Raw genomic sequence first — 12,500 nt, 5'->3', positions numbered from 1 at the left:
TTTCCAGAACGAGGCTACTCGACATTATAGAGAAAATTTATAATCGTATAATTCTGTGTTGTCATCGAACTTGATGACACCTCTGTACCATTGTAGAAACCGGCCACTCAAGGTGTGGAAAACACTATGTAGATCAGGACGACCCTCCTGCCTTACCTACTTATTTGTAGTCAAGGGGATTAAAGGGCTATTTAAATGTAGTTTAAATGTAGTTATTTTATTTAGAAAAAAATAAGGAACTCTTCAGTAGTTACATAGTACTATTATTGACACACGCACAGTCAAACCTGGCGGGATGAGTCGAGTTGCTGGTTGCCGTCGACAGAGAGCGCCACAGGCCTTCCGTCACACAGAACAGTCAGCTGGCTCGCAACACCTTGGCGTATTTCTACAGTGCTGTCATTTCATTTATCCAGACACGATGTCATCCAACGAGGAAGTTGAAATCAAAGGTGGACATCCTCCGGCAAGTAAGTAATAGTGGATGAGGTATAGAAAGACTTTGATTCTCGTATTGAGCAATTGATATGAGTGACATTGGTGTGGCGCTTGTTGTCAAGTGATTAAACTTACTTTTTAACCTCCTTCCTGACATGGCATTGTATGCATTTAAGGTAGTGAGTTGGGTTTATCTGCACTGTACTTGTGAATACACTAGCTGTAACCCTTCATTCCTAGATTCATTGCAAGGAAGCTAAGTAAATGTAGTGCAGCTGTTGGGAAGGAGGGTGGCGTGCATGTTGGGTACGTGACTCGTGCTGGGACGCGTCGCCCTTTACCTTGTGATTAATTGGGATAATTCAATTTAAATCAGATTAATCCCAATGCCTCACAATGTTTCAGTGAAAGTTGCTGGTGTGCGGATTCCTCAGAGACACAGGGGTCTAGACGATAAAGAAGGAGCACAAGCAAAACATCACAAAGACAGTGAAGATGATCATGAGGAAGAGGATATGCCTGTTTCTAAGAGGTGAGATGTTGTCTATGGGAGGTTTTTGTTTGGTATTATCCCGATAATTAATATTTTTAAGATACAGCATTAAATCTTAGAATTTTATTTGGCAAAAATGGTTTTGATGAGTTTCAAGAATATCTTAAAATTATTCCTGTTGAAGTCTTTGATGAAACTTAAGATTACCTACAATTATAATTGCATTAAATGTCTTCAACAATAAAATGCTGGGAAGGAAACAGATGCTATAAAACAAGATGAAGTTAATTTCTTTATGAAGAGTTACATTCCCACACTTTATTTCCTTTTGTATACATGTGGTTTACAAAACCACATAATATTCAGATTTCATTAGCAGTTTTCATATTGTAAAAAAGGGAGAAAAAATCAAGAAAAATAGTTTAGGAAATGGGGAAGCAAGCAAGAAGATAGGGTTAAGGTAGAGAAAGGTAAAGTGTCTTTCGTCATTATCACTCCTTTCAGGGTAGACTGCTATCAAGATCAAGGTATCATGAGAGAGAAGGATAGTTAGGAAAGAAGAGGTTGAATGTGTGTGTGTGTGTGTGTGTGTGTGTGTGTGTGTTTATAATATTAAGTGACTGTCATAACAAATATTCATAAAACATTTTGTCTTGTAGCCCTCCGAAGCCTCCAATGATGGTATCTGGTGTTGTTGCAAAGGTGGACAAAGACTTCCCTACTGCTGCTGTGAAGCACACCCATGAGAAGCCAGTGCCCACCCATGATTCTCGCCCCAGTCATGCTGTCAAGCCTGGAGTGATTCAGCAACCTAGGAAATAGACAAAGATTTTGGTCTCTAATTATCCTAGAGTCAAGTGGTAGCCCTGTATTTTCATGCTCTAGGTCCTCAAAGTGTGAAAGCCATTGTCCACTTTTCCATTCCAGTGTCCTTTTTTTCGTATAGCTAAAGCCTTTAATGCAGAACACACATTGTTAATATGGCAACTATCAATTTTGATAGGAGGTGATTTTTTTTATTTGGAAATAAGTTTTCACTCTTCTAGTTTACTCCTCTGGCATCATCATAGGTTCTTTTTAAGGATTAATAATACAAATTTCAAGTTGACATCAAATGTACAGAAAAATGTGTGTGTATGATTGATGCCTTAAATTTGCTGCCATTATTCATCTTGCCCTCCACCAAACTACTCGCTCAAGTGTTCAGGGTAACCAGCTACCAAGTGCTCAGAACATTATTATTTTATTTTTTATTTATTTTTTATTTTTTTTCCAGGGAAAGATGACTCGAGTAATTGCCTCCCCCAGTTATTAGTGTACCTGATGACAACAGGTTACCCTAAGTGCACTCAGGCACTGTAAAATCTATAAGTGCAAAACCATAACTTCTCAAGCATAGCAGGTAAAATTTGACATGCGCAGTTGGTAGTTGTACATAACTCTAATGAATGCAACTTAACCAGTACAAATATATCATGTATTGAAATGAAAATGTATTTATATAGCATAGCTTTACTGATTGCTTTAAATTTATAAAATGGTGTTAACAGGATATTATTACAACATTGGTGCAATTGTAAATTTAACTGAATACTGGAACTGTAAAAGCCTAGAGTATCTTGAATCATTTAGTAAGGAAAGATACATTGTCTAATTTAATTGCTAAAAGGAAGTATTCACCAAAACTAAAATGAGGTGATTTACATTTATTGGATATTTGTTTCTAATAATTTAAATATATTTAGTAAGGTTGTTAGCTGCATTGTGACATTGAATACAGGTTAGCCTAGACAATACTGCATATGGTACTTATTTGTAGAGAAGCACCAATATCCAAATTATCCATGAATCTGCCATGTCATAACCTGACCTGTGAATGGCTGTGGTGACTAAACTAGTGTGTGTGTGTGTATGTGCGCGTGTGTGTGTGTGTGTGGGGGTGCGTGCGCACACGTGCATGTGCAGAGTTGTGATAATGGGGAATTTATTGCTATTCCCAAGCTAAGTGCTTTCCACTTATGAGGGAAGAATTTTATGTTTTAAGTCTTTTCAGTGATTTTTCATTTCATCTTGGAGAGGAAATGTAAGATATCATATTTCTCGTGTAGCTTTATTTTTCAGAAATCTGAGTTTGTATTTAGTGTGGGTCTGGAAGCTTTATGATACTTAATTCACATAGGAAGTGTTACCCACTTCATCTGGGAAGCCAAGTTTTATGATTAGTCTCCTCTAAGGAAAAAACAATTGGTTTGTGCTAGCCGGATGTTAAATATTTTGGGTGCCCTTTTTATTAATTTCACTCTTTGCTAAGAAGCTTTGTATGACATTTGAATGATCCATTTGTATCATTCCTTTGTCTGCATGTGTTAATTTTTCTCCAGTAGTATTGTTTGTTGTTTGGTGAGTACACTTTTAAAGGCTACCACCTAACACCCTGCTAGTAATATTCAACTCTGAAAGAACTTTGTGCTCAAACCTCAGAGTACTTTCAAGAGTGAAGTGTGAGTGCTCTTCAGTATTAAGCACTTGGTATAGTCTTATTAACAGTAGTACTATGAAGAAATTTTCCCATATGGGAATCATTTTGTGTAGCCATATGAACTGGTAGTGGGTGCTAGATTTTTCTGGTTTTAGATTTTTTTAGTTAACCTTAAAATCCATTTATGCTAAAATTGTTTGCATTTTTCTCTTCAGAAAAAAATAAGATTATAAGCTTTGTTGGGATAACTGGTTTTGGGTGTGAGCTTCTTTGTTTAAGTTCATATAACTTTGGTGTGCAATTTACCTAGTCTAGCTTTATTAATTTAGCTAGTCATTAGTTTGGATTCCAGATGCAAAGTTACAAGCAACAACATCCTGGCATGACATTCCTCATGTAATTTTTCTTATTTTTTTTTATCGTATTTTGAAGTCTCTTTAAAAGGCCAAGCTACATGATTACAGTTTTCATTCCAGTTTATTTTGTGTAGTTGCTACTTTTAACTTACAAAGGATTTTTTAAACATCTAAATTCTTAACTTTCATAATGTGCAACTAACATACAACAGCTACCTAGGTAAATAATTCAGTGATTGTCATTCTCATGAGAAAAAATAAAATGTGAATCTAGTTTTGTTTTTGATAAAGCAAATTTATAAAGGGTAAGTATGAATGAACATAAGTGAGAAATTGAAGATGGGAAAAAAAAAATTATGTACATAACTAAGAACAGAACAGTTAAATAGTTAAATAAAGATGGAAAGAAGTTGGGTTGGACGTACCAGGTGCAGGTATCTAGGATTATAAGTGCCTCTACTTATAAGAAGTTTGAGATACTCATTTGGTATTTTGCTTCAACTTGCAAAGCAACTCAATTGCAAAACCAACACCCCATCCACCCAACATCCTTTCTCCAATGCGTTCAGTTAACATACCGTACAGTACAGTGCTGGAACTTGGAAAATGGAAGTAGCAGACAAAGAGTTTAGTGTAATGGTGTTGAGATGTATGAGGAGTACCTATATGTGAAGTAACTGATGGGTTGAATCAGAAATGAGGAAATGAAAACATGTTGCACGAGACTTGGCAGGACAGACCAATGTGTGCCGAGATGAAGGACATGTTGAGATAAATGGATAATGATATGCTGGTGAGGATAGTAATATCATGTATTAGAGGTGTGAACATGCAAAACACCGTTTAAGAGATGGGTAGATAACATAGAAGAGAACTGACACTTAATGTGGTAGAATAATTTCATTTTGACAGAATCAAATGAAGAGCAGTTGAGTGTGTGAAGAATGACACAGCCCTGCAAACTCAGAGAGAGGTGCCATGCATCAACAGTCTCACACAGGTGTTGTAGGAGAGAGTACTTACTATGAAGGAGCGTTGTTTCTAATGAAGCTTTCCAACCTGTGTGACTGATGGCAGTAAAGTAGGGGCAGTACTTTCTCTTCTCCATTAGGGGTCAAGAATGGTGTGAATAGGTGTGAACGTGAATGTTGTATGCCTTGTCTTGGTCAACTCCGTTTTGGAAAAAGACAGCCGTGAAATAAGTATGGATGTATATATGTTACTGCCAATCCTTTTGCTCCAATAGAATATTTAGCATATTGTATCTCATAAGTCATCCCTTGTTAACCATGATTTCAGCTTCAATCTCACTTTTACACATTGCTGCTAACCACAAATTCAAATCACCTGCTGCTCACTGCATCATTAACACAAACATGCACCTGTCACATAAAGTGTTCTCACGGTCTAATGCTGTAGTCTGCAACCACAAATCATTGTCTTCAGTCTCAAAGTAAATCTGCTCATGTAAGCATCATCTCAGTTGCCTTCATCACATGTTTTAAAACTGTACTATATGAACACAAGCTTTTCTTCAAAATGACTACTAAGAAATCTGCAAAGCAACTGGCTACAGACTATTCAAATTGCACAAGGAGGAGATGACTCAGAAGGTTAGCATAATAAACAAATTATGAGGAAGGCATGTCTAATGGTGGTACTGATTTGGGGAAATTGATGTGGTGAGTACATACCATTTTTCTGTATTCTCATTTTTAATGACAACAATGAGGCCTACCAATGTGAAGGCCATGAACAGGAAAGAGGGAATATGCCCATAATTCTACTTAACATGTCATAACTGGTCAAGCTGGTTTGAAATGGAGTTCTATCTGAAGAACTTTTAGAAAGAACTCTGTTTGTCCTAATTGTTTCCAGTTGTTCACTAAAGTTTTGATAATGTGGGTTCAACCAGAGTAAACCTGACAATACTCATCCCATGTCAAAAAAACCTCTTACTGTACCTGAACATCCCACTATCTTGGCACACAAACATAGCATTATCCCTCAAAGGTGCACTGAGAAGTAAAGACCAAGTTTCAAATAATCCATGTTTAGCATGTATAAATTAATTTGGCTTATGATAAGACCTCATTATTGCCATAACAATATGCTGCTAAATGAATATATAAAAAAAAGTTGGCTTGAAAATACCTAAAATAATTGTAAAAAAAATAAATAAAAAAAAGAAAGCCATTTTGTTAAATGTAAAAAAATACACAAGTCTTAGGTTATATACTTATTCAATTTCTGTAGTTCAGCAATTGAAGGGCACAAGATATCACCTGTTGACCACCTTGCATGATACGAGTGAATGGTGAGTCATGCCTATCTGCCTACACCACTATCACAACCAAAGCAGAGGTGTCATTGTCACCCCTTTGGTGAGTAAAGCCTTCCCTATGCATTTCTTTGATATCCCATGTAACTAAAGTTCATGGTTTTAACAACAATCACTCTTGTAGGTCAACACACTGCTTGTTGGAATATCACATAAAATCATCAGAATCTTCATCAACTGCATTCTTGTTAGTCTTCATGCTGGCTGATGAAAACAGTGAGGTGTAATTTCTGAAATATAATAGTTGTATATCAGAATTGGTGTTTCAATTTATTTACAAATAAAATTTGAATGATTGGTGAAGGTATTTCATGAATAAAAATAACTTTAATTTAAAGAGTAGCTCACTTAAGCTCTTGTTCCTTTTTTCTTTTTTCTAATTCCTCCTTTTCCTTCTGTTGCTTCTCCTTGAGCTCTTTCTTGGCTAAATTACGTTCCTGTCGATCTCTTTCTTCCCTTTCTTGTCTGAAGTTAGGATGGGACTCAACTTTGGTCTTGTTTAATCGGTTCACTATTTCATTGATGCGCTTCTCTAGACGAATTTTGCGGACCTGGAGAATGAGTGTTCAAGTGATTATCCAGAATGCTGAATCACTATCATAGTGTACATATCAGGAAGAAAATTGAAGATCTGTTTTAAACAAAATTTTAAAAAGAAAGTAAAAAGTTGGGGAATATGAGATTCAAAAGAAACATCTACCAACTGAAGAAAGTTATGTAAAAAAATACAAATATATAAATATATATAAATATATATAAACTGCCCCTGTAAAATCAAGTAGAACAACCATTTAAAAATATAAAGCTTATAGAATTTACTCAAGCCTTTTCATTTTAAATCTTACAATGTCATATGCATAAGCTGCTACACTGCATGTTAGTATTGGAATGGTTCCTTCCAGCTTGAGGACAATAATCATACAAAAAAACAAGTATGGCAGTAAGATTTTCAGATTAATGTGATTAAGTAATGAAAAGTTAACAAAAAATAATCCATGCCATCAAAGATACTCACCTCTTTTTCACTATGGAAGCCAACCTGACCAACATCCATCCCTGGAGTCTTGCGTAGGTTGGACCACTGTGTGTAGACTACATCCACGTTGTTCATCTTATTGCCCTGTGTGGATGGCATATCATTATATATTCACAATGTGTAAACAACTTCTTTGATAAAAACTGCAGCATATTAGACGAATTGTGTTAATAGTATAAATGAAAGCACAAAAAAACAAGTACGTACGTAAATCTAACCGAAAGCTTTCTGACAACAATTTTTCTTACATAGTTTCCATTCTTAATGTTCAATAGTCAATTTTGCTTTTCACACACATTTCAATCTCCAATTCCAACATCCTCTAAGGTATTCAAGCAATGTCTTCCCATTTCATCATGAGTCTTCCAATCACGTTTATGGCATCCACTCGACCATGTATACTGTACATAGCTGGCTGTGATAACAAATACAATAAATCAATAACACTAACATTATTGGCAATAAATTAAATTCATCAACCAATAACTGATTTATCACTAATTCCAATACTAGCAATAATGATATTGATATATTAAGTGAAAAACTGATAAGTTCAAATCTTTATTTCTATATTTTTCTCAAATCTTCGAAAATAATCAAATTCAAAGTTTATATTGTTTCTTCATTAATGAACAATAGTGTTTAAAGTAAAATAACACATTTGATTTTTAAAATTAAAAACTTTAACAGGCTCATGTTCCAATAACTAAAATTATTATCACTAGTTTGGAACCAAAAGTACTGGTGATATTGATGAATAGATATCATGAGAAAATTACTCAGAAAACCTGATATTGTTATTGCAATATTCTATCTTGATAACACCTACCTATGTAATGCACATTTTGTCATCTCACCTCTACCCATTCTTTACAAATAACCATCTTGAAGGTGTTGCATCTGACCTAAACTATTCCACAATTAATTCCTTCACATTTAATATATTGTGCACATATTTTTTTTATACACACTTTCACTGCTTTCATCACTCATTCTATAAACACAAACATCTCACAAGAATAAAATAAAAATATATGGTATATGCACCTGAATACTGTTTGCTTTGCAGAGCTGAGCAGCATCTTCTATCACTGCCATGGGGATGTCATCAATAGTCTGGCCCTGCCACAGGAAGAAAGATTCACAAATAAAAGTAAGTCATTACTGTACCTCAATGAACAGGTATATACCCTACAATATCTCCTGACACTTTACTGCCCTATTTCCTGCAGATGACAAGTAACCATTTTTACAAGATATAGGCTACATAATATATTCCAAGCGAAACATGTTATTTATACCTGGTAAATACCATGTAGGTAAAGTATGCCACAACTGAAAAAAATTGATCAACAATTCTTTCCATCCTCATGAAAATCAAAACCTCTGAAAACTTAACAGTATAAATCAATCATCATATGGGTAAGCATATGGGCTATTTAAACAAACAGAAAAAGGTGGACATTATGAGTGATAGTTTAAACTGTTCCCACCACCACCATCACTTACATAGATGAACATTGTTATCATTAACATTTAGTTAATCCAGAGGCAAATTATATTTATTCGTCATGAAAATATTTTTAATTTTTTGTTAAAATACACATTATGTTCATCAGACATTTGTAAGAAGTACTGAAATACAAAAACTTAGAAAAGAAAGAAAAATTTCAATCTATGCGTATCAAAATGGTATATCAATGTATTTTACAAGTAAAAAGATGTTTGAAAAGACTCACTGGATTGAGCCTGAGGTAGACATGAGCTGATGAAACTTTGTCCACATGGAACCACACATCCTCCTGCCAGCCCCACTTGATGAGGTCCTCATCTGCATGGAGAATAACAGCATAGGTAATGACCTTTCCTCATGTGTATGTAAAGAATGCTTATTGTAAATTTCACTTTCATTCTGTATGTGCACATGCATTACCATCTTTCTTTTGTCTGCTCAAACGTTAAACTGTTACATTTGCAATCTGTAGGTTTATCAAGAACGGTACAATTCATCATTTTAATAAGTAACTCTAATGACTAATATTTGTAACAAGATGTCTCATATAAATCAATGGAAACACATCATATTTATAATCGGAAAGAATTTACTAGCTAATGATAATATGAACAGCAATATAATTAATTACAATTTTAAACATACATACATATGTATATATATATATATATATATATATATATATATATATATATATATATATATATATATATATATATATATATATATATATATATATATATATATATATATATATATATATATATATATATATATATATATACTTACTTTCATATTTGTCATTTCCCATGAACAGCCTGACTGGAGGGTCCACCACTGAAAAAAATATATAACAATGATTAATATGTAAATAAAAAAAGAAAAACTAATAATAATTATTATCTTAATCGATGAATATTTTTTCTACATGTCCTATAGCTTCACCTGTTTTTTTTCTTCTTCTTTTTGGTGGAAGAGCATTAAATCTATTAATTTGCATTGCAGAAGAAATAAAAGAAAATCAATAAAATCAAATAAAACCTTTTTGAAAATACATATGACAAAAGGCAACAAGTTTCACCCACAAAAAAACTAAGTAGGTACGGTATTATTCCAGTGTTTCACCACATTCCACTAGATGTTTTTTACCCAACTCATGAGATAGAGCTCCTCATTACGAGTATTTTGAATCTCATATTTATAAGGCGCAACCTATTTGTAATGGCGATACCGAATTTAAAAGATTTAATCGTATTTTTGGTGATCTCACTCCCGAGTCAATAGAACAGAGGCAGACTGGCGCGAGAGCTGCTCGACCCAAGGCAGTGGCTGGCGTGAGGACCAACATTAGTGACTCGTTTTGTTTGAGCTATTGTTTCCGCTGATTGGTTACTTCCGTTTGAAAGTGAACCGACGGCCAATGAAAAAAAAAATCATAATTTATTCAACCAATCACGGTGGCCTTGAGGCTCGCGGTATGAATTTTAATTCAGTTTGAGGCAAGATGTCCCACTGTGCAGGTTGTGAACTGCATTACTTCTAAGTTATCGATGAGTTTTTCGAGGACTCTGCTAAATCCGTACAGTTTTTACGTGATCATGGCGTTCTACCTACTGTGGTGCAGTGTCCGAGACTGTACGTACAGGGAAGTGTTTTTTACCCACCTCATGAGATAGGTTAGGTTAGGTTAGGTTTGGGTTGGGTTAGGTTAGGTTAGGTTTGGGTTAGCTAAGGTTAGGTTAGGTTAAGTTTGGTTGGGTTAGGTTAGATTAGGTTGGGTTAGGTTTGGGGGGTGATAAAAAAAAAAACCTGTGTGATTTGCGCCAAAAACAAGTGGTAAATTAATTAAAAGCAAGCCGAAATCTACCAGAAAAAAATAGTTTCGTCCAGAAAAGAGAATGTGGTGAAACTCTGGAAATTTACCGTAGGTAAAGATATATATTTGCCACACCATTCATTTAATACATGTACATATAACACATACATTAACTATGGTACAGTATAAAATCTGGTCAGGTGCCATAAGAAAATAATATAACCACCATTTCCCACTAATCGTGCTTGTAGACAGAATCCACGTGCGCTAATTCTAAAATCCCTCTCCGTATATACAACCCATCCACTTAGTACATCAATGTCTATGAGTATGCTCCTTCCTTCCAAGCAATGGAAGAAGACTTACCATTGCTAGTAAAATAGAAGACCATGGTCGTGAGCCGCAGGATACCAGCTGACAGGGAGGGGTGAGAGGGTCACTTCGGCCATTCTCCATCACGGCCCCGCAACTTAGCGAGCAATTCAATTAATTACTATAAATAAGTAAACAAGCAAATAAGTAATTATGTAAGCAATCAAATAAGCAACTAGGCAAGTTGATAAGCTAGTACATTTATATGTAAACAAACAAAAATATATCAAGCAGTGAAATAGGTAGAATACTGTAAACAGCAAATGACCATTAAACTCGTTACTATAGTAAAATAGATAGTCTGATTAGTAAGAAAAAACAATAATTTAATAAAAAAAATCAGCAATCAAGCAGCTAGTTACTAAGTAAGCTGTATGAATAAATACGAATGTAAATAAGCAGCTATGTAAGCCTGTTTATTTGTTTTCTTTCTGACAGATGGTCGTTATGGTCAAGGTAGGTAGCTCCCTTGTTCCTGTACAATCCCAGTTTTATCTTCACACTTTTATATTCCATCAAAATTTCTTTCGAAATCCAACATCTTGCATTCACCGCATAATCTGGCAGCCGAGCTGTTCCCTGCTCTATTACAACATGTGTCCTCATGTCACTGATCCAATTTGATTCACAGATAATCCTTCACATACATCGCCATCACACACACTATTCATTATCTTGTAGGTCTCACCCATACGTTAACTACGTAACTTTCTCAGTATTTCCTAGCATAGGAGGTTCTTCAAGGTTGGTATCAGCGGCTTTATATAACTCGCCTCCGTCTACTAATTTCAACCAATTCCTTCTCATTATTTTACTTGTATCACAGACAAAAATTTGGCCGCACTAGTTGATGCCACAAACAAAGCCCAATTAAAGCATTGTCTCATACTAAAAACTGTTAATTGTTCCTTTTAATGAGTACCTACGACAACCCCATATTGGACTGTTATAGTTTTTTTTTTTTTTCCTTTATTGACTGAAGGTCTTCATCTCTAACATATTGAAAGTTATCTGTATCTCTTTTCCAATAATAAGATTTCCTTCTGTCTGATTTGTGTCATTTGATTGCTTAATTACGGTTGTTTAATTACTTGTACCTACTTCGTTTCTAACAGGGTGTTGGATTCAGACAATTTCCTATTGATTCAAAATTGTAGCTACTAATAAGTGGTCCGTTTATTTCGTTGTTTATGTATGTATTGCTTGGGTATGTGCTTGTTTGCTTTCCTTATTTTTTCTAGCGGCGCCTCTCTCTCTCTCTCTCTCTCTCTCTCTCTCTCTCTCTCTCTCTGCCCCAGGATCTGCCATTAGATGCCGTCTGCCGTCACCTGCTACTGCCTGACGTGCTGGACGAGATTTTAGTACGCCATCCCCGCTTCGGGAGATTTACCTAGCGTCTCGCCCTGCGTGGCTTCCATTCTGTCACTTTTCCTGCTGTTTTGTTGTTGTTTTTTGTTATTGTAAAGTGTGTGTGTGTGTGTGTGTGTGTGTGTGTGTGTGTGTGTGTGTGTGTGTGTGTGCGCGCGCATATCAAATGGTTGTTACTTACCAGTTACGAGCCACCTTTTGTACATTTGTCTGACACTACGGTGCAATAAGTTAATCAACTCAAATCAATCTTCCCCCCCTCTCTCTCTCTCTCTCTCTCTCTCTCTC

At 35.3% G+C, this 12,500-nt stretch overlaps 2 protein-coding genes across 2 annotated transcripts; one reads left to right on the top strand and one right to left on the bottom strand.

Annotated features, from left to right (window-relative positions):
* The first annotated feature begins 309 nt into the window (after positions 1–309).
* On the top strand, positions 310–4,040 carry LOC123518704 (death-associated protein 1-like). The gene is made up of 3 exons (XM_045279701.1): positions 310–470; positions 844–970; positions 1,591–4,040. Exons 1-3 carry the CDS (start codon positions 422–424, stop codon positions 1,751–1,753), a joined length of 339 nt encoding a protein of 112 aa, XP_045135636.1. The 5' UTR covers positions 310–421; the 3' UTR covers positions 1,754–4,040.
* A 1,422-nt stretch (positions 4,041–5,462) lies between these two features.
* Positions 5,463–10,966, bottom strand: LOC123518702 (coiled-coil domain-containing protein 25-like). Its single transcript, XM_045279700.1, has 7 exons — positions 10,839–10,966; positions 9,446–9,493; positions 8,883–8,974; positions 8,191–8,265; positions 7,123–7,227; positions 6,456–6,658; positions 5,463–6,337 (listed from the first exon to the last, which is right to left on the bottom strand). The coding sequence occupies exons 1-7, from the start codon at positions 10,861–10,863 to the stop codon at positions 6,256–6,258; spliced, it is 630 nt and encodes a 209-aa protein (XP_045135635.1). The 5' UTR covers positions 10,864–10,966; the 3' UTR covers positions 5,463–6,255.
* Positions 10,967–12,500: the final 1,534 nt, after the last annotated feature.

This window comes from Portunus trituberculatus, chromosome 44, assembly GCF_017591435.1.
Source record: "Portunus trituberculatus isolate SZX2019 chromosome 44, ASM1759143v1, whole genome shotgun sequence".
Lineage (NCBI taxonomy): Eukaryota > Metazoa > Arthropoda > Malacostraca > Decapoda > Portunidae > Portunus > Portunus trituberculatus.
The sequence above is the reverse complement of the archived record's forward strand: the minus strand, read 5'-3'. Positions and strand labels throughout refer to the sequence as shown.

Coding starts and splice junctions, on each gene's coding strand:
- LOC123518702 (XM_045279700.1), bottom strand. CDS start 10,863: ATGGTCTTCTATTTTACTAGCAATG. Junction 6,659..7,122: donor GCTTCCATAGTGAAAAAGAG/GTGAGTATCTTT, acceptor CTCATTCTCCAG/GTCCGCAAAATTCGTCTAGA. Junction 6,338..6,455: donor AAAAAGGAACAAGAGCTTAA/GTGAGCTACTCT, acceptor ATTATATTTCAG/AAATTACACCTCACTGTTTT.
- LOC123518704 (XM_045279701.1), top strand. CDS start 422: ATGTCATCCAACGAGGAAGTTGAAATCAAAGGTGGACATCCTCCGGCA. Junction 471..843: donor AGGTGGACATCCTCCGGCAA/GTAAGTAATAGT, acceptor ACAATGTTTCAG/TGAAAGTTGCTGGTGTGCGG. Junction 971..1,590: donor GATATGCCTGTTTCTAAGAG/GTGAGATGTTGT, acceptor TTTGTCTTGTAG/CCCTCCGAAGCCTCCAATGA.